Below are 21,521 nucleotides of genomic sequence, written 5' to 3'. Positions count from 1 at the left end.
GCAAAACACTAGCCTAAGGTATTAATGAAATTAAAATGTGTCTATTTCATTGAGTCCTTTTTTAAAAAAAATTATTTCGGAATATTAGGGAAGTACAAACGTTTCGATTACCTGAATTGCCATGGAGTACTACTCAGCCTTCTTAAACCCTGTATTTGAGGCTGTAGGAGCTCCTGAATTAGAGTTTGCTTATGTTGATGCTTACCTTCCTTTTCTTGGATGTGAATGGGCAACTTCTTACCAAACTTTCATTTTTGCTTTTCTTCCCTTTCAGATAGGAAAGTGTTTCTCTCCAAAGGGAAACTGAAGTGTGCAGGCTCTTCTCTGTTCCTAAAGAAGAAATGGGGGATTGGCTATCACTTAAGGTAGGGCCACTTGAGAAGGCTGGAATTAAATGGAAACTGAGCTAGAATAAGGCATGGTGCTTGAAGTAGAACATTAACAATACATAAGAAAAACTTTTCTCATCGTACATAGATGTTTGCACACACTAGTATACACATATTTGTGCAGATATCTAGCTCCCTTGTCAATTAGTATGTATATATAAGAGATATTTATTGGCAGATTTTAGAGACTGAGAATGTAACAACAAAAGTTTAGATAAACATGCTAGAAAATATATCCACAATACATTGTTTGTTAAGGGAGACATGTATTAAGGGAATTTTTCAGTTGACACATTTGTGATTCACACCCTCATCCTCTCTCACCCAGGGTGTTAATACAATTTCTTAAACCAGCTACTTCCACTCCTCCTAAATTCTGTCCTTCTTGTTCTCCTGTCCATCCTCTTCATCTTATTATTATCATTATTTTGAATAATAGCATATTCTAGCTGTTATTTATTGAATCATTCAGGAGTATGATATTTAACATTATTTTATTTAAATCTTCTATTCTTTGAGATAGGAACTGTTGTTACTTTTACTTTATAGATAAAATTGCCAGTTTGAGTGCTAAAAAAAAACTAAAAAAAAAGAAAGAAAGAAAGAAATCATAGGCTTCTCAAATTCATAAGTGGTGGAGCCAGGAATTGGACCTAGATATTTTTAACTTCAAAATCTAGTGTCTAAATCCATATTTGAAACTACTTTTTAATTATTAAATTATTGGTTAGTTTTCCTGATTTTTACCATCTAGACTTAAAAAAGGAAACCACAAACCACCATGTGATGGCAACGAAACAAAGCAAACAGGCTGGCAGTTTCGTTGAACCCTTTTCTGCTTGTTTAAATCCCAAAGAGTTATTTGATAATATATCTCATACACTTTGTTAATTTTCCAGTTCTGTGTAATGTCTCATTTTTTTTTTTTATTTCCTAAAGCACTTGGTTTGAATCTCTTCTTGGAAATTAAAGTCTCTGAAACTCTATTTTCTCAGCTATAAAGTAGGAGTAATAATTCCCAGTTGCAAGTGAAGGTTATAGAAAAATAAATGCGATGCTGTCTTGCATTTGCATGGCAAAGTAACATGTTCTCAAAATAAAAAGTGCTAGTCAGGATCCCTGCCCAATTTGTGAGCCTCTTTGTGAGCTCCTGGACACGAATTTGTCCAGTTGCCTTATTCTCTTCTAAACCAGAAATCAACAAACGATGGCCCATGAATCAAATCCAGCCCATTTCCTGTTTCTGTAAATAATGTTTGATTGGACCCGGCCTTGTCCAGTCTCTTACGTATTGCTATGGCTGCTTCCACATTACAACAGCAGAGTTGAAGAGTTGAAACAGAAATCTGGTAGCCCGCAAAGCCTAGAATATTCACTATCCAGCCATTTACAGAAAAAAATTGACCATACTTCCCCCTTCTAAGCTGTAAGCTCCTCAAGGAAGGACACTGTGTTCCACTTATGCAGTCCCCCATAGCACCCAACACAAGTTCTTATAAGTAGCCAAGGAATATTTCTTGAACAGTTTTTATTTTGAGGGGGCAGCATTATGGCGAACAACTATGATATGTTTTTTTTTTTTTGCTTCATTCCTGCTGCAGATTTCACTGCTTCAAAAAATTGCACATCTTCTTGTAAGTCTATACATGTCTTATGAGTGAATAGAATAATTTTGACTTAAGCATTTGGTCAAATAAAATAGAGGCTATTTTTAAGAGCTTGCTACAGGAAAACATTACTATTACTCAGTTCTTAGAACAACCCTAGATGCTAGGAATCATTTCTATTTTACCCTAGATGCCAGGAATCATTCTGAACAAAGTAACTGTACAGACAGGTTTAATAACATGTTTCAAGTGACAAAACCAAGTTTCAAAGCCAAGTCACTACTGATATTTTATCTACTGTATACTTTGTAACCTTGATTAATAAATTTTTGTCTTTTTGTCTATAATGGGGAAATATGTGTGGTGTTTTTGAATGGATAGGCTGATTTTCTCAATGATAATTTTTTTCTTAATCAACATTGTGGGATTAGCACTAAAAGGAAAACAAAAGTTAGGGATCCCACTAACCAAACCCCCAATTCATCTATAATTAGTTTCTATCTGTAACCCAGTTTCCTTTGTAGCACTTACTACTATTGACAATTATTTTACTGCTCTGTTTGTTCATTTGTTTTCTTTCTGTCTCCCCCACTAGGCAATCAACTCCATAAGAGAAGGGCAATGCTATGATGGTCACCATCGTACCCTCAGCACTTAGTACAATGTCTGTCCCATACTTAGAACTGAATTCATTTACATTGGATGACTAAATTGAATAACTAAACCTGTGTGGCATCATACTTGTCAAAGGTCCCTTGTTCTTTTGAACCAATACAACAACCCTATTTAGCAAACTTAAACTTCCTTTGAACATAATATTGAACATTATCCATGTTGTGTAGTCCTCATCTTTGTTCAAGGACCTCAATCAATACCAGACTTCTCTGGGCACCACTCCTGAGTAACCTCAAGAAATGCTGATTCATTCTTTGCTTTTCCCCATGATATCCTATGATTTGGGGGTTTTGTCCTCTAATTTCATGTTTATATGACCTATTTCTGGCATTATATTTTAATTGATACTTTTGTCCTATAGATACTAGTCATTTTTTTCATGCTATTGGACACTATGTCAAATAACATATACCTTTTTTGTTCTCGGAATGGCAGTTTGCAGTTAAATGAAATATGTGTTCAGGAAAACATCACATCACTTGTTAAACAGCACATCCCTGATGCCCAATTATCAACAGCAAGCGAAGGAAAAGTTGTGTATACATTACCCTTAGAAAGAACAAATAAATTTCCAGGTAATGTACATGACCACTATGAAACAAAATGTAGAAATAATTTCATAATGATAATAATGATAATCACTATAACCAACTTTTTTGAGGGTTTATGGTGTGTTCACATATTGAGACATGATCAAAAGAATAGTATGATACCTAGAGTATTTTATCTATAGTGGTAAATATTATTATATTCTAATAGTGATATTGTAATGCCTGGGCATTATAGAAGACTGAATCTTCTTTCAGTCCTTTTTCTCCTTTTAGTGTGTAGCAGAATATTCTAGTCTTCATAACTGTACTTAAACACAAATAATCTAACACCTCTTGCTTAAGCACTATATTAAACAGCCCCATGATGTGGCTATTTCTTTTTCTTTAATTTCTAATTATTATGGGTACTCAACAGTTGTATATCTTCATAGGTTACATATGATGTTTTAATACAAACACACAATGTGAATTTATCAAATCAGGATAGTTGGGGTATCCATCATTTCAGGCATGTAACATTTCTTTGTGTTAGGAACATTCCAATTCCACTCTTCTTGGATATACTTTTGTGATAGCTTTGGGTTTTTTAGGCTAATACATAAAAGTTTACTAATTATGTTTGTTATTCAGAGAATCTGTTCCCTAACATGGGTCACTGGAAGAGCTTGCAGTGAGTAGTTGAGACAATTGACTTTGCCATATGTGTGGTTAACAAAGACATACAAATTACCCCACAAAGCCATTCAAGTATATATTTTATGGTGACAACACAAGTATTTCTTAGAATCATCAGGCGAAGTTTTAATCAAACACTAATTAGTATATTTTAATTAAATTAAATAGAGCATTAATTAGTGTGTTTTAATAACTTAGAGAAAATTTGTAAAAGTTTTAGGTGGAATGATAGATAATGCATAAGACTCATTAGCAGTTTAAATCTTACTTATTTTCTGCCTTTCTGTATATAGTGTTCTAGTGAAGACAGGTTTTAATTTATCCTTTTGTCCAACTAGGAGTGCTAGGTTGAAGCCTAAGGACTCCTGTAACGAACCTAGAATTTAGAATTAGGTTTTTATTTAAGCTTTATTTAATTAACCCCTATAATTCAAACCCATGCAGGCAAGAGAGTAATGATTATCACAATTCCCTAATATTCCAAGAAAATTCCCTGAGTCAATTTCTCATTCTCTATTAGATCTTGCAAATTATTTCTTCCATTTTCAGAAACAGAAAATTTTTAAAAATGGCTGATAGTCTATATCTTTCCTTTGAAAGACTTTTTTCTGAACTGAAGAAGATTCTGTACCATCCAACTAATTCTCAACAAATTAGTTTTCTCCTTTTACTCAGATATAGCATAAATGGCTCCATTTGTGTCTGTTCTGTGGAAAAGACTCTTCAATTAATTAGGCTGAGAGTTGGAAAATTCAAAGTTCCACAATTAATTAAATTTTAAAAGCAATTCAGAGAAAAGCTAAAATGTCATAGAAATATGAGTATAAATTACTATTTGATCAAAAGAAAGTAATATTTGGACTATAAAACATAATGTAAAATAGAAAATGATGTATGGAATTAGAAGAATAAGGTTACCTATTATGAAATGTTAATTTTTAAAATGTTTTTGACATATCACAAGCATAATTTCATATATTTGTGCTTATTTGAAAAGTTGTCTTCAGTTCACTTGCGATTTTTCTTGTTTTGGTTCACTGCTGTGTGGTGTATTTTTTAGAACTTTACAAGGATCTTGATAGCTGCCCTGGCCTGGGAATTGAAAATTATGGTGTTTCCATGACAACTTTGAATGAGGTTTTCCTGAAACTAGAAGGAAAATCAGCAATTGATGAATCAGGTAAATGAAATGCATGAAAATTGTCATATGAAAGTATTCACCACATCCAGTGCAGTATATATTTGTTCCTCAGATTCTCTGGTTAGGTTTTTCATTTTTTTTTGTTTATGTTAGAAATTGGAGAATGCCTATTTACCTGTCTTCAAGGTCACCTGTCTTCAAGGTCTTCTCTTGTGTCCAGACTGTTTTGAAGCCAAACTAATAAACATTCCTGATACTGTATTTTCCCATTCCAATATCTCCATTTCTTTTGCTTTATAGTTTCAGCATCTCTCCTGAAATTCCCTGTCTGTTCACTAATATCATCCATGTTTTCCAATAGATCTTATAATGTATTTGTCATAGTGCCTTTTAAGCTCATGAATTTTAATTCCAACATGTGGACCATGTCAGTAATGACCCTTATCAGTGACTGATTTTGATTGACTTTTTTCTTTTCCCTATGGGTTAAATTTCCCTGCTTATTCATATCTTGTAATTTTTATTTCATTGTGGACATTACTACAAGGAAAAAAAAAACAGTAAATAACAGTAAATACTGAAGTAAGCAATGCCCAGAAAATGGCATGACTCTTATTCTGTTAGGCTGCTGATACAGAAGGATAAATTTATCTAATTTGTATCTGGCACGTATCTGGGCTTTTGCACAGCTTCTGTTAGATTCAGTTTGTCCCCAGCTTCACATTTTTTGAAGGTAGAATCCTGTCTTTCCCTTCAATATGACTTCAAATTATAGTACTGGCCAAATTCTATAGATCTCTCTATATGAAGTCCCACTACCAAATTTCTCAACAATAAGAGAAATCGTGCTGATTTTCAGCATGCCTCCATTTTTTTGGTGTATTTTATCTACTATTATGTATTACACAGAGGAAGGCCCCACACACTTTGACACGATGTCTTTTCTTGCACAAGACCCCATGCACCTTTCTCTCTCTCAATTTTTCCTTTCTGCCCCCAGCCACTGATGTACTATTTCTATGCACTTAGTGAAGGTTCCATGGGGACAAATTAGTAGATGGTGTGAGCTCTCTCCAGTAACAATTGATAGTTCACCGGCAGTGTGTAGCATGTCAATTTGTAGCTTAATTGAACACATAAGGTAATTGTTTCCTCTAATAAGTTTCCAAGTCACACTAAGGCACTATGAGGATCTTGCATATTTATCTCAAGCTCTTTAATGTATTGTCTGTATCCAAATTATCTAAGATATCCTTTCCGCTCTTTTTGTTTAAGAAATAAATCTTTCATCTATTTTTCTAGTTTAAGGCAGCAGCCAGTCCTACCATATAATGCCTGTAGGAATACAGAAGACTCTAACTGTGATATTCTTGGTAGAACAAACTCCTACAGTAAGCTCCATCAAGTACATCTAATGGGTACAATGAACACTATTCGGATGAAGGGCACATTTATAGCCCTGACTCAAGCCATATATCAAAAAAAATCTGCACCCTCCCCAATATCTTTAAATTTTAAAAACTACATCTAGAGAGTGGGATTTTATGAATTGTTTATTTTGTGTTTTGCAGATATTGCTATTTTGGGAGAAGCACAAGTGGAAAGAACTGGAGACACAGAAAGACTTGTTGAGATGGAACAAGTTATCTCTTCACTTAGGGAGATAAGAGAGACAATAGGTGGTGTGGCTCTCTGGCGACAGCAAATCTGTGCGATTGCAAGGGTCCGCTTATTAAAGTTAAAGCATGAAAGAAAAGCTCTTCTATCACTGTGAGTAGCAGAGTGCCCTTGATTTTTTTAATTTTTGAGTCAATGCATTTAAAAGCAAATCTAAGGTACAAAAACAAGAGGAAAAAAAGAAGAAAATAAATTTTTGTGTCACAAATAAATTTTTGTGTCTACAAAAGTATATAAAGTATAATACCCAATTTAGTCAAGAGTCCTAGTAGTTGTCTATTAGGAGACTGGCAGGTGGAATTTGTAATGTTTCAGAGATAATTCTACAGAAAACGTTGAAGTCATACAAATTTTCTTGTAATATTTCCTCTCTCAAATTCTCCACTGTGGTAGGTGGCAGGTTTACTGGGATCCTGTATCCTGTTTCTCAATGTCAATATGCCAATGCCCTATTTTAGATGCTATATGATTGTCCGGCTGACTCTTCCTTGGATGGCCTGAATCTCCCATCATTATCCTACTGGCTCCACCCTAGATGTCATGGCTTCCCTCCAGCCCTCTAAGTGAAAGTTGCTCATTCCGCATACCTACTGTGCGCTTAATTGGTACCAGCCCTGCTCCCAAGAATCATATCACTTCCCCCTTAGCACCCTGGAGCTAATGGCTGTCACATCAGAACTCATGGAAACATGGCTGTTGATCAATGACTTGTCTCTGAATACTTTTATTAAGTTATAAGGAGATAGAAGACTTGGCACATAATTGAATCTCAATAAATAGTTGCTAAATGAATAAGTAGTGAGAATTCATTGAGAATTTTTAACAAGGAGATGAGCATGATTTAAGAAAAATCTTTAATATGAATCTGTCAACACTCTATGGAGAGTCTGCAGAGAATAAAGAACAGACAGATATCAGCCATTTAGCAAAACTTCAGACAATATAAGAATAGAGAAAGTGAAAAATGTTAATGACAGTATAGTAAGATTTTTTTAATTTATTTGAAATAGGGAATACAGGAGAATAAGGAGTACAAAATAATTTAAAATTGGAGGCTGAAGATCTAAGAAATCATGTGGTCACTTATAGACATAGGGACTATAAGAAGAAGAGTCAATGTGAAAAAAATGCAGAGTAAAGTGCTGATGAAGCAACCAGCAGAAAGGGAGACCATCACACTAGAAACACAAGAGAGAGGCAGATGTGGTCATGCCGTCAAAGGACACATAACCCATGAAATTGGAGGGGATATCAAATGGCCAGAAATGAGCAAAGGATAAGTTTACAGTTTATCGCTTCCAATTTAGAGGTCAGAAAAAGAAAAAAATACTCAAGAAATGAGAAGAGAGCCGTCTGTTTAATTTTCATAATTTCTTTTGCTTTTGAGACAGAGTCTCGCTTTGTTGTCCAGGCTAGAGTGAGTGCCGTGGCGTCAGCCTAGCTCACAGCAACCTCAAATTCCTGGGCTCAATCTTACTGCCTCAGCCTCCCTAGTAGCAGGGACTACAGGCATGCACTACCATGCCCGGCTAATTTTTTCTATGTATATTAGTTGGCCAATTAATTTCTTTCTATTTTTATAGTAGAGACGGGTCTCGCTCTTGCTCAGGCTGGTTTCGAACTCCTGACCTCGAGCAATCCGCCCGCCTCGGCCCCCCAGAGTGCTAGGATTACGGGCGTGAGCCACCGCGCCCGGCCTTAATTTTCGTAATTTCTTGATCTCATTACATTATAAACTGCTCAGATACTTTTAGGTTAGGAAATGACATTGCATTCACATTGGCAATTTTCTCCTCTGTAGGCTGTTGATGCTCGTGGTTGGACTGTGCCCTCTTCTTGTGGGGAATATAATGGCACAAATATATCAAAACAGTTACACTTGGAGACTTTCTCCTCACTTGTACTTCCTTGCTCCTGGACAACAACCACGTGACCCTCTCACTCAATTATTGATCATCAATAAAACAGGTAATAATGTGATGAATACTGGTTTCCCATTTACTATTCAGAGCATCGCTTAGAAAACATAATCACGACAAAGAAAACTGAGCTTTTGACTTCTTCAGCATGTGCTAAAAACCATTTATGGGATTTAAGGATAATGAATGCAAGCCTCAAAATAAGGAGAAATTAAGAAAGTATTTTCCAAAGGAGAAATAAAGTATCTGGTGGCAATTTTAAACATAAAAGAGTCTGTACCAAAAAAACAGAACATTTTTAACAGCTTAATTGACATACAATTCATATGCCATACGACTGATCCATTTAAAATGTACAATTCAATGGTGTTTAGTGCATTCACAGAAATGTGTAACTATCAGTACAATCTATTTTATAATGTCTCATCACCCCCCAAAGAAATCCCATACCCAATAGCAGTTATTCCCATTTATCCCTCCCTCTGGTCCTAAACAACCACAAATTTACTTTCTGTTTCTATTGATTTGCCTTCTCTGGACATTTCATATCAGTGGAATCATAAAATATATGATTTTTGATGACTGACTTTTTTCACTTAGCATGTTTTCAATGTTTATTCATATTGTAGCGTGTATCTATGTATCAATATTTCATTTTTTAATTGTTGGATAATATTCTATTACATGGATATATCACATTTTTTTATTTATCATTCATCAGCAGATGTACATTTTGTTTTTTCTCAATAATTGGCTGTTAGGAATAATGCTGCTGTAATTGTTCATGCACAACTTTTTGTGTGAACATATTTCATTTCTTTGGGGTATAATCCCAGGTGTGGAATTGTTGGGTCATATGGTGACTATATTTAGCCTTTTAAGGACCTGCCAAACTGTTTTGCAAAGTGACTGTACCACTTTATATTTACACCAGCAATTTTTGAGGGTTCCAACTTCTAACCTTCTTTGCCAGTACTTGTTTTCTGTCTCTTTTATTACATCCATCATACTGTGTCAAGTGATATCTTGTAGTTTTGATTTGTATTTTGCTAATAGATAATGATGTTGAGCATCTTTTCATGTGCTTACTGATCAGTCATACATCTTCTTTGGGGAAATGTCTATTTTCTTTGGCCATTTTTAAAATGAACTATTCATCTTTTTTATTGAGTTTTAAGTGTCCTTTATATATTCTACATATAAGTCTCCTATCAGATACTCTGTAGACCCTTATTATTCACAGATTCTTTTGTATTTCATGCTATCAGTATGGTGTACAATATTAATTCACTTTCAAATATTTAACCAACCTTTCATTCCTGGGATAAATTCTACTTGGTCATGATGTATGATCCTTTAAATATGCTGCTGGATGTGGTTTTCTAGTATTTTGCTGAGAACATTTTGCATCTCTATTCATAAGGGATGTTGGTCTGTAGTTTTATTTTCTTGTGATGTCTTTGGATATCAGGATAATAGTAGCTGCACAGAATTAGATTGCAAATTTTTTCTTCACTTTTCTCTTTTGGAAGGTTTTATGAAGGATCAACAATTCTTTTTTAGATTTTAGGTAGAAATTTACTAGTAGCCACCTGAGAAAGAGATATTCTTTATGGAAATTTTTGTAATGAGTAATTCAATCTCTTTTTTAAAATTTCAAAATAGTGAGGAGGTGCAAATGTTTTTGTCATATGGATGCATTGCATAATGCTTAAGTCAGGGCCTTTAGTGTGCCCATCACCAGAATAGTGTTCATTGTACCCAAAAGGTAAGTTTTTATCCTTCACCCACCTCCCACTCTCCTCCCTTCTTGGTTTTCAATATCCCTTACATCTCTTTGTGCCCATGTGTACCCATTGTTTAGCTCCCACTATTAGTGACAATATGAGGTGTTTGTTTTTCTGTTCCTGAGATACTTCACTTGGGATAATTCCATTTAGGTTGCTGCAAAACACATTATTTTATTTCTCTTTATGGCTAAGTAGTACTTCATGGTGCTTATATATATACACACACACAAGCACATATATACATGTATATGTACAAATACACATGTGTGTCTATATGTACACATACATGTATGTACATATACGTGTATTTGTACATATACGTGTATATGTACAAATACACGTATATGTACATATACATGTATATATGTGCTTGTGTGTGTGTATATATATATGTCACATTTTCTTTATCCACTAATGAATTGATGGTCACTTAGGTTGATTCAACATCTTTGCAATTATGAATTGTGCTGCAACATTTGCGTGCAGGTGACTTTTTGATACAATGATTTCTTTTCCTTTGGGTAGATACCCAGTAGTGGGATTGCTGGATCAAATGGTAGATAAAAGAACTACTTTTATTTCTTTGAGAAATCTCCATACTCGTTTCCACAGAGGTTGTACTAATTTGCAGTCCCACCAGCAATGTATACGCATTCCTTTCTCTCTGCATCCACACCAGCATCTACTGTTTTTTAACTTTTTAATAATGTCCATTCTGATAGAGAGAAGTGGTATCTCATTGTGGTTTTAACTTGTATTTCCATGATGATTAGTGATGTTGAGCATTTTTCCATATGTTTGTTAGCCATTTGTCTATCTTCTCTTGAAAAACTTCCGTTCATATCTTTTGCCCACTTCTTGATGCGGTTGTTTGTTTTTTTCCTGCTGATTTGTTTGGGTTCTTAGTAGGTTCTGTATATTAGCCCTTTGGTGGTTGTACAGTTTGTGAATATTTTCTCCCATTTTGTGGATTGTCTACTTACTCTGTTGATTATTTCCTTTGCTATGCAGAAGTTTTTAATCTAATTAAGTCCCACTTATTTATTTTTGTTGTTGCTGTGTTTGCCTTTGAGGTCTTAGTCTTAAATTCTTTGCCAGGGCTGATGTCTAGAAGAGTTTTTCCTATGTTTTCTTCTTAAATTTTTAATGTTTTATGACTTATATCTAAGTCTTTTATCCATCTTAAATTAATTTTTATATATGGTGAGAGATAGTAGTAATCCAATCTCTTCACATTTTATATTTCTTCTTGTCTCAGTTTGATAATTTCTGATATTTTAGGAATTTTCCATTACATCTATATTATCTAATTCATTGTCATACTGTTGTTCATAGTATACCATTAAAATAATTTTATCTATAAAATTGGTATTTATGCCCCTTTTTTATTCCAGATTTTAGTAATTTGAGTTTTATTTGACTTTTTGTGTGTCATCCTAGTTAAGGATTCATCAATTTTGTTCATGTTTTCAAAATAACAACTTTAAGTTTCATTGATTTTCTCCATTGTTCTTCTATTCTCTGTCACTCATTTTCAATCTAATATTTGTTGTTTTATTTCTTTCTGTTTGCCATGGGTTTAGTTTGCTCTTTTTTTTTTTTTTTTTTTTTTCAGTGTCTTAACATAGAAGGTTCAGGGCTCTGCTTAACTATCTGCTTTGCTGGTTCTCCCTGGTAAACATGTAGCTATTATATTTTTGTTTTGTATTGTATTTTGCTATTGTATTGTAGTTTTGTTTTGTTATGGTTTAACCAGGTGGCTCCAATCAATCTTCTGTCAATTGCTTACCAGCAAAATCTTACCGTTTTTAATGCGCTCTGAGGCTTGAACGTTCCCAAACTCTGTTTCAGATACAGTTAGTTCCCTTGAGTAGAGTTTCAAAATTCTCTATTCAAATAGCCTGTTTCTTACCATGGAAAAACATCTGTCCCATTGCTCCAGAGCTGGAAGCATGGATAGTGACCTGATTCTGCTTTATGGGCAGAGTACTAGGCAGAGATGGTAGCCTCTGGTCTCCTCAACTTGCCTCTCCTGTCATGGAAACTCTGCCCTACAAGTGAGATGGGGCAAGGATGATTGGGATCCAGGAGTTTGAGCCTCTTGTGCCTAGGATAGAGCTTCTACCTTATGAGTAGGGAATGGGTGGAAGCAGAGAACTGCAGATCTCTCAACAGCCACTCTTGCCTGGTGTGAAGCTTCTGCAACACAGAGCTGTGGAAATGAGAAAAGTTGGTGGTCAGCCCCTCCCAAGAAGATACTATACCTCTCAACTGGGCTTAGAGAAGAATTCCTGAGTTCTTGGAGCCTACCATGCTGCTCTGAGAGGATCAGGGAGTGGAGGTATCAGGTTACAGCTCAAATGCCACAGTCTTTCTGTGTTCTTACTGAGATTTAATCAATATTCTTAAATGAATGTTTCTTCGTTTTTTGTATGCCGTTAGGACAATTTCCAAAGATTTTAATTTGTTGTTTTTTTAGGAATTTTTAGTGGTTATGGTTATTTTCCTGAGGAAAGGGTCTACAGAGCTCCTCTAATTGCCATGCTACAAGTTATCTTCTTGTATCAAGAACATTTTGAAAATTAATTAACAATCTAGTAGTAGTGAAATGAGTTTTAGCAAATTAGGTCTTTTATCAGTAGATGTTATCTGTGTCATTAAAACCTTATTGATCATGACCATTCACTGCGAAATTCTAGGAGAAAAAAAAAATTTATTCCCAAAACCACATGGCACTAAAAAAACCCGTTTACATTAACAGCAATCATAAGCGAATAAACATACTATGAAGTAAATTCCATGAGAGGCAAATAGATTTTTATTTCACAGTAGCAAGCATGTTATCATGTGGAAAAATATCCTGAAGTATAGTAGCCCATGCTACTTACTATAAGTATCACATAATGACATTAGTTAAAATTTGAGTACACAACTTGACATCAATTTTCTCAGTTTTGTGAGACCTCATATATTCGACTACAATCCCTAGGGGCAAGCATCGATGACTTTATACATTCTGTGGAGCTTCAGAACATAGCTGTGGAAGTGGATGCATTTGGAATTAGAAATGGCACAGATGAGCCAGTTTACAACGGCGCCGTCACGGTGTCTGGGAACGAAAAGGTATGCTGGTCTCTACTGAATGATTTTTTTCCCAAAGTTGTGGAAAGCTAATGTAATATCCATACATTCATGTCTCCAATTTCAGAAATAAAAATGAAAATCAAATACTGTTTTCATGCATTATTCAGTGAATTATACTCATTAGCATAAGAGATAATTAATTCACATGTCAATCATTGTCCACCAATACAAATGGTGTGTGTTAGCAAAATATGTGCTGTAAGATACCCACTGTCAAGTGCATATTGAAGTCCAAAACTTCGTATTTCCTCTCAAGGATTCTGTAACACATATATTCTGAAACTTCTGTTTTGTTCTTAAACAATAAACACTCAACATATGATTCTAGCCTCAAACACAACACCTGATGTCTTAAAAATCAGATATATGATTTGTTTTACTATATACACGTTTTGTTTTGCTTATACAGCAAAAAGTTGTGCTTTTATTTACTCAGCATTTTTACTTAGACAGTATTTGGTTTTTTGTTTTGATTATTTAACACCGCTTTAAAAGCATAATCTCTTAAAATAGTGAATTTTGAGTTCTTTAGAAAAAAATTAAGGATCTTTGAGAATTTATAACCTTATTTGTTATATTGTAGAATTACAACTTTTCCTTTGCATGCAATACCAAAAGATTGAATTGCTTCCCAGTTCTTATGGACATTGTTAGTAATGGGTTACTTGGAATGGTTAAACCCTCAGCACATATTCAAACTGACAGAAGCACAACTGGGGTAAGTACACAATCTTACTTATAATTCCTGCCTTTCCATCAGGAATCTCACAGATCACACGTTTAAATGCTGGTGTCTTATTCTTATTGAACAAACCATTGCATAATAAATTAACTTTTGGATTCATGCTAGCTCTGTGGCTTTGGGAAATCAATACACTTTTCAGAGCTTCAATTTATTTAAAGCAAAATAAAAATAAGAAAATATTTTTAAAAGAGATGATGAAGCAACAAAAGGGAAATTGAGCAGTACAGTGACTAGCACAAAAATAATGAACAAATGAAAGAAGAAAAGAAGGAAGGAACGAAGGAAGAAAGGAAAGAAGAAGGAAGGAAAGGAGGATGGAGGAGGGAGGATGGGAGAGAGGGGAAGAAGGGAAGGAAAGGGCTTTGTTATTACCTTTAGAAATTATACAAAAGAAAAAAAATTCAAGACAAAGTTTAGGCTAGAATTGCAGAATGTCTACATCAGAATTACTCCAAGTTCTTGCCAAAAATATTAATTCCCTTGGCCCTCCTAGACCTGCCAAACCATCTTTTCCATGTGTGAGGCAAAAAAAAAAATCCTATTTCTAAACAAAGGCCCAAGTGATTAGAATGCATATAGCTCTTTAAGCTTGGAAACTAGAATACTTATCACAGTTTTTTTGTTGTTGTTATTTTATAAACATATTTTTCCCTATCAGAGAGTTCTTTGAGCACAGGAGTCATGTATTTTTAATACTATATAAATACCTTGTACCTAGGAAAAGGCTTGGAACATGATAAGCACCAAATAACTTACTTGTTAAACATATAAATGAATGCTGGTGTCATCAAACTTTCTACATCTCATTCAACTATAGGGTTTTAAGAACATATACATGGCCAATAATCATTTACTCATATGTATATAAAATGGACTATGTATCCATTATTATTTTTTTATGCTCCAGCAAGATCTGCAGTCACCTTCTCATACCATATCTCATCGTGTGCTCAGGAAATAAAAATTCCTTTTATTAAGTGCATACAAGAAACCTAATCATTAAAGTAAAAGTTTTAGTCACCCAACAAGTGTTAATTAATTTTAGAATATATGTTATGGTTCATTTAATTAACCTTTTATGACTGTGAAGACGTTTTCAACCTTCTTGTTTCTGAGAGCAGGATACAATAATTGAGCAAATTTCCTTGGGCTTCCATCTATAAAGACGTCCTGCTTTAGCTAGGATGAGTCTAATATCAACCAGCTCAATTGATATCATGTTTATGTGCCCAATGTATTAACTTCCACCAATATCTCCAGCAGCTCATTCTATTCTCTAAAGTAAGAGTTTTCTGGAGTTTCAGACCTTGCTGCTGTCCTTCCTTATGTCAATAGATTCACCACCAAGTACTGAACCTACCCAGCACTCACAGTGTTCTGGAAGCATTCTGACAATAAGCGTTAACCTCACCACTCTGTGGTTAGCAAGGGTCTTTCTGATGACCATTCTGAAGACAACCAGGCTCTGGTTAGAACTTTCTTCAGTAATGTGCTTAATCCAATAATGTGAATCATGAAAACAACACGGGACTGATTTTCAAGACAGTCTGTGAACCTTCTATCCTTAAAGATTGTTACAAACAGGAGTAACAATAGGTAAAACTAAGGGCAAAGGTTTTCCTTGGTGTTTTCATTCTCCCACCTAGTATTTCATATCTACTTTTGAATCCTTAGCCAACATTTTTCTGGTCTCAAGATGTACCTAAAAAGCTAACTTACCACTGTGCCCATAAAACATCTAATATGATGTTTGAGTCAAGCTGTGACCTTTGAAATAATTAAAGATCAGTTACGAAATTGAATGTTTCAGCTGTGAATTATCATTTATTATTTAGCATCAGAATAAAGTTTAGAATCATAAGGAAAATCTTAACTCTTACTACTTTCCAAATGTTATCAATTCATACGTTTTCTTTGAATCACTTTCCTTATCTACTGATTTGAGTGTAAAGCCAAAAGTTCAAGCTTCAAAACTGGAAGGATAATGAAAGAGTTTGGGAATTTCAAAAGATGCCTAAGGCAGAATAACGTACATGCAGCTTGAAGTTTTAAAATGTATTCCAGAAAATGAATTTTGAATTTGTTCATTCAGTTCACTGTATTCTTTCCATTTTCAGCACACACAGAGCTACTCACTTGAATTCTTTGTGTATACCATATTCTGGTTGGTTGTGGCATCGAGTTGCCCACCTTATATTGCCATGAGCAGCATTGATGATTATAAGGTAATAACGAGTAATTGCAACTTCCATTGTTTCATATAATTAGAAGCTGAAGGTATAATATAATCAGAGGATTTTTCACAAGGATATTTATACATGTTTAACTGAGCAGCCAATTCAGGCATAAATTCTAAGTTATAAAAATAAAAGGAAGTTTTATAAGTGGAAATACAAATATTAATAGATAGATGACAGAGAATGATTCTAAAATTTATAAGTTTATGCAAATAACCTAGAGTAGACAAAATATCTAAATAAGAAAGGTAGAAGACTTATGCTTCTGACTTCAAGACTCACTACAAACTTATAGTAACTAAGAATGTATTGTATTAACTAGAAATAATCATATAGATATATGAAATAGAATAGAGAGTTCAGGAATAAACCTACACATAGGTCATTCAAATGGGGTTAAGGTTAGACTTTTCAGCAAATTATGCTGGAACAACTTGATGTTGGTATAAAAAAAATGGTTCTAGACATGCACCTCGCACCATACACAAAATTAATTTGAAATGAATCATATATCTCACGATCATCAAATATTTTCAGGTGAGACAGAAGCATATATATACCATAAAAATGATAATTTGAACTTCATCACAGTTAAAATCTTCTGCTCTTTGTATAATAAAAGACTAATAATAAAATTAAAAAGCCAATTTTAATAATAAAATTAAAAAGCCAGGGAGAAAAATATGCATTATCTATCCATTTCTCTGTCTACCTATCTATCTATATATATGTGTGTGTATATCTGACAAAAGATTTGTATTAAGATTATGTAAAGAATGCTTATACCTCAGTTATAGAAGATAACCTAGTTTTAAAAATGAAAAAAATATTTGAACATATACTTCACCAAACAAGAGACACAGGTGGAAAATACTCCCATGAAAAAATGGGTAATATCATGAGTAATCAGGGAAATCACTTCAGTAAGATATCCCTGTACAGCAAATAAAACAAATAATGCCAGAATGACTGATAATACCAAGAATTTGTAAGGATGTGCAGAAACTAGAACTCTCATGTTGCTGGTGGAAATGTAAATAGTACAGTAACTTTGCAAAACAATTTGGCTGTTTCTTACAAAGTTAAAAATAAACTTATTGTCATGACATAATTCTCTCCTACGTATTTACCCAGAAGAAAAGAAAACACCTTTCTACATAAAAACTTGGACATTTGTGTGTGTGTGTGTGTGTGTGTGTGTGTGTGTGTGTGTGTGTGTGTGTGTGTGAGAGAGAGAGAGAGAGAGACAGAGACAGAGACAGAGAGAGACAGAGAGAGAGATAGAAGGAAAGAGAGAGGAATCATTATGATGAAAAGTTAGTTGCTTAAATGGATAAACTATCCTCCCATCCACCCCGCCACCACCACCCCTGTAAGTCCTTAAATCACAGTTTACTGCAGTACCCATTCCTTGATTATTCTGAGGTCTTCTTTTTGCATAGTTCTGCCAAGTGTGTGATAAACATCAAAGTCATTTATTAAAGCAGCAGACTGGTTATTTGTGTTTGGAACTATCATATCCCTTAGTCTAGATAACATTTATAGCTGTAATCCAGAATTATTACAAATAAAGATTGTGTTTGAATAGTTTCTTACATAATCCACATTTTCTTAATCCTCAAACTGAAATAACACTTTGTGTCTTTGCTGTTTCCTAATCAGAACAAAGCTCGGTCTCAGCTGCGGATTTCGGGGCTCTTCCCTTCTGCTTACTGGCTTGGGCAGGCTCTGGTGGATGTTCCCCTCTACCTTTTGATATTGCTTTTTATGTATTGCGTGGACTACATTTTAAATTCCCATGACAATATGGCGTTTATATTTCCAACTATATCTCGTGCTATTCAAGTAAGTGGCAATATTTGTGAAACAGATATCATTGTAGGATTTAATTATAAAATTTGAAACTTCTAACAGTTTTCATTGATCTTGACATGGTCATAAATTAAATTATTATGAAATCCTGTTTTATGACAATGCTTTGGATCCTAAGTGTTTTTCCTACATTGGATTTTTTTTTTAACTAAGCTTAACATTGCTATTGATTTCAGATCCCATGTGTTGTTGGGTATTCCTTATCCCTTATCTTCATGACATATGTGATTTCGTTCCTTTTCCACAAGGGGAGAAAAAATAGTGGCATTTGGTCATTTTGCTTCTATGTTGTAAGTATATTTCTTGTGGACATTTACTATATATATTTAATGTGCAATTTTGAACTAATACTTTAAATTTTGCCTTTGATAGAATGATAAATTAATATTGCAGTCTAAAATACTTTACATTTGCTTTACATATGAATCCTTTGAAAAAATATGCACATTTTTACTTCCTATCTCCATCCTTGTCTTTCTTTAAAAGTAGCAACATTGTTTCTAAAACCATAAAATATTCAGCTAGAAGGAAACCTGGAGACCAACCATGTCTTCTTTTTACTGAAAACGAAAATAAAATAAGCCTAAAGACCCTCATGAGATTACAAATTCTGTTGCTAGCAACATTGAAATAGAAACTGCTTCTCCAGACTCTCTACTGAAAATTAATTCGATAAAGCTACATTTCTTTTGTCTAAATCAGGAGGAAAAACATGGGTAATTTATGAGTATCTACTCTAATTTCCTGTGATTTCAGTATACCAAAAAAGTGAATTATTAATTCAATAAATAATTATTGACTTCCACAGTGTGTCACAAGTTAAAATTGATAATGGGAGAAAAGATATTAAATAGACAGCTTCAACACAGAAAGAGCTCTCAAAAGATAAACAGATAAGGAAACAGCCATGCAATAAAACAGTCATAAGAAAAGATTGTCTTTAGAGTTTTTGTAATCTTAAAAGCCTATTAATACAACTAAATAGCAAAGATGTCTGTGAAACCCAGTGACATCTCCTTATGGAAAGATTAATTTATAAAAATAAGGGCAAAGATTTTCTTTTAAAAAAGTTAAACCTGAAAAAGAGTAAGATTTTAACAAATAGAACCCAATTCACAACTGCAAAGATGTGTAAACAATTCAAGTGCCCATCAATACATGAGCAGATTAATAAAATGTGGTATGTGTATACCAGGGAGCTCTACTCAGCCACAAAAAACAATGGTGGTCCAGCACCTCTTGTATTATCCTGGGTGGAGCTGGAGCCCATTCTACTAAGTGAAGTATCACAAGAATGGGAAAAGAAGCACCACATCTACTCACCATCAAATTGATATTAATTGGTCAACACTTAACTGATCAGCACATATGGTAGTAATATTCATTGGGTGTCGGGCAGATGGGAGGGGAGAGGAAGGGATGGGCATATTCACACGTAATGGGCACGGTGCGCCCTGTCTGGGGGGATGGACATGCTTGTAGCTCTGACACGGGTGTGGCAAAGGCAATATATGTAACCTAAACATTTGTACCCCCCGTAATATTCTGAAATTTAGAAAAAGATAAAGAAAAATTTAAAAATTTTAAAGAAGTATGAGGGTACAAATAGAAAATAATGAATGAATAGGACCTAGAAGGGAGAAAGTTCAGGCTTATCCTGGGAATTGATAATAATCTTGTATGGATATGGTAGAAAACAAAGTACATCACGGTCACGATCCTAGTTATGGAAAAAATAATGGCTGGAAGCATGGCCTCTGTTACGTCATGTGCTCAAGAATTTATTCTACAAACTGTGGGATGCCACGGAAGCTTATAGTGTTTCTAAGAGAAATATGATCAGAGACAAACTTTCAGGAAGAATACCTTGACAGCCATAAAAATGATGGTTTAAAAGACAGAAATTAGAAGTATAAAAGCTTTTAGGAAGCCATTGTAATGTTAGAAGAGAACGTCTGAAGGCTGCGGGTTTACTTATAACTTTCTCTCATCCCTGAACTTTTTTGTGTGAAACATAAAAACATAATTTATTAAAGCATATTTAGCACTTATCGAATATTTATTTCTATCATTATATGCATAAACAATATGGGACAATAGAAATAATTTAAGAAAGCATATCAAAACTTTAACATATCTTGATTTGATGAGGTATCAACAGTTTGTGAACCATACATTTAGAACCACTTGGGGAAAATATCTTAATTTGTCATAAATCTACTAAAGTTTTGACTTAATCGAGATATTTGTTTCATATGAAATCCAACAAAAACTTACTTACTTATTATTTTCAGCATCTTTGGTCTTTGCCCAGGTCTATGTTGTAGTATTTGTGTAGGAAAGATGACTAGGTTATGATTATGCCATGGTATTTCCCATGACTATCTTAGAAATTGCTGTAGTTAAAAATGATTAACAAGCATGCAGACTTGGAACTTATTAAAAAATGAAATGCAAAGTCCAAAAGAAAGTTTGGGAATGTGCTGAGACTACTGGTATTCAACTGGGCATAAGATACCACTGGACGTTAATGGAGTTCTCCTTGCATGAATCTCACTGGATCACTGAATTTTACTACTTCTGCTCAAGACACTCAAGGTTGTTAAATATTTATATTTCTCCACTGGAATAGCTAACAAAAGTCTCTTTTTATTCTTGGCGTTTTACTCTTATTGTTTATTTCCATTAGATATCAATTTCAATTTTTCCCTATGATTTTTGCTTATCAACTATTCTGAATTTTACCTCCAAAGATAATAAACACCCCAATTTTTTCCTTTTCTATATTTAAAATATTCTATATGGAGAGAATATATTCTATATATTGAATCCTAGGTTTATCCAGTGACGTCTCACTCATGATACTCTAGGCCAAAGAAATTTGGCTAAATCACTAGTAGAAAATGTTAATGGAGATACATTGAATTTCAATTTGGTTTGTGAGGTTAGAGATAAAATTAAAAATATCTTCAGCCAGGCGTGGTGGCTCACGCCTATAATCCTAGCACTCTGGAAGTCTGAGGTGGGAGGATCGGTCAAGGTCAGGAGTTCGAAACCAGCCTGAGCAAGAGAGAGACCCCGCCTCTACTATAAATAGAA

At 34.2% G+C, this 21,521-nt stretch overlaps 1 protein-coding gene across 1 annotated transcript in view; it reads left to right on the top strand.

Moving 5' to 3' along the window:
- Positions 1-21,521, top strand: part of ABCA8 (ATP binding cassette subfamily A member 8) — a 62,837-nt gene that overhangs the window by 28,406 nt on the left and 12,910 nt on the right. Inside the window, exons 16-25 of the mRNA XM_012747411.3 lie at positions 275-365; positions 3,107-3,246; positions 4,958-5,077; positions 6,610-6,808; positions 8,517-8,683; positions 13,414-13,547; positions 14,152-14,286; positions 16,431-16,538; positions 18,213-18,395; positions 18,599-18,712. Of these exons, the coding sequence (XP_012602865.2) occupies positions 275-365; positions 3,107-3,246; positions 4,958-5,077; positions 6,610-6,808; positions 8,517-8,683; positions 13,414-13,547; positions 14,152-14,286; positions 16,431-16,538; positions 18,213-18,395; positions 18,599-18,712 (1,391 nt within the window). The remainder of the gene's footprint in view (positions 1-274; positions 366-3,106; positions 3,247-4,957; positions 5,078-6,609; positions 6,809-8,516; positions 8,684-13,413; positions 13,548-14,151; positions 14,287-16,430; positions 16,539-18,212; positions 18,396-18,598; positions 18,713-21,521) is intronic.

Source organism: Microcebus murinus, chromosome 18 (genome assembly GCF_040939455.1).
Source record: "Microcebus murinus isolate Inina chromosome 18, M.murinus_Inina_mat1.0, whole genome shotgun sequence".
Classification (NCBI taxonomy): domain Eukaryota; kingdom Metazoa; phylum Chordata; class Mammalia; order Primates; family Cheirogaleidae; genus Microcebus; species Microcebus murinus.
The sequence above is the reverse complement of the archived record's forward strand: the minus strand, read 5'-3'. Positions and strand labels throughout refer to the sequence as shown.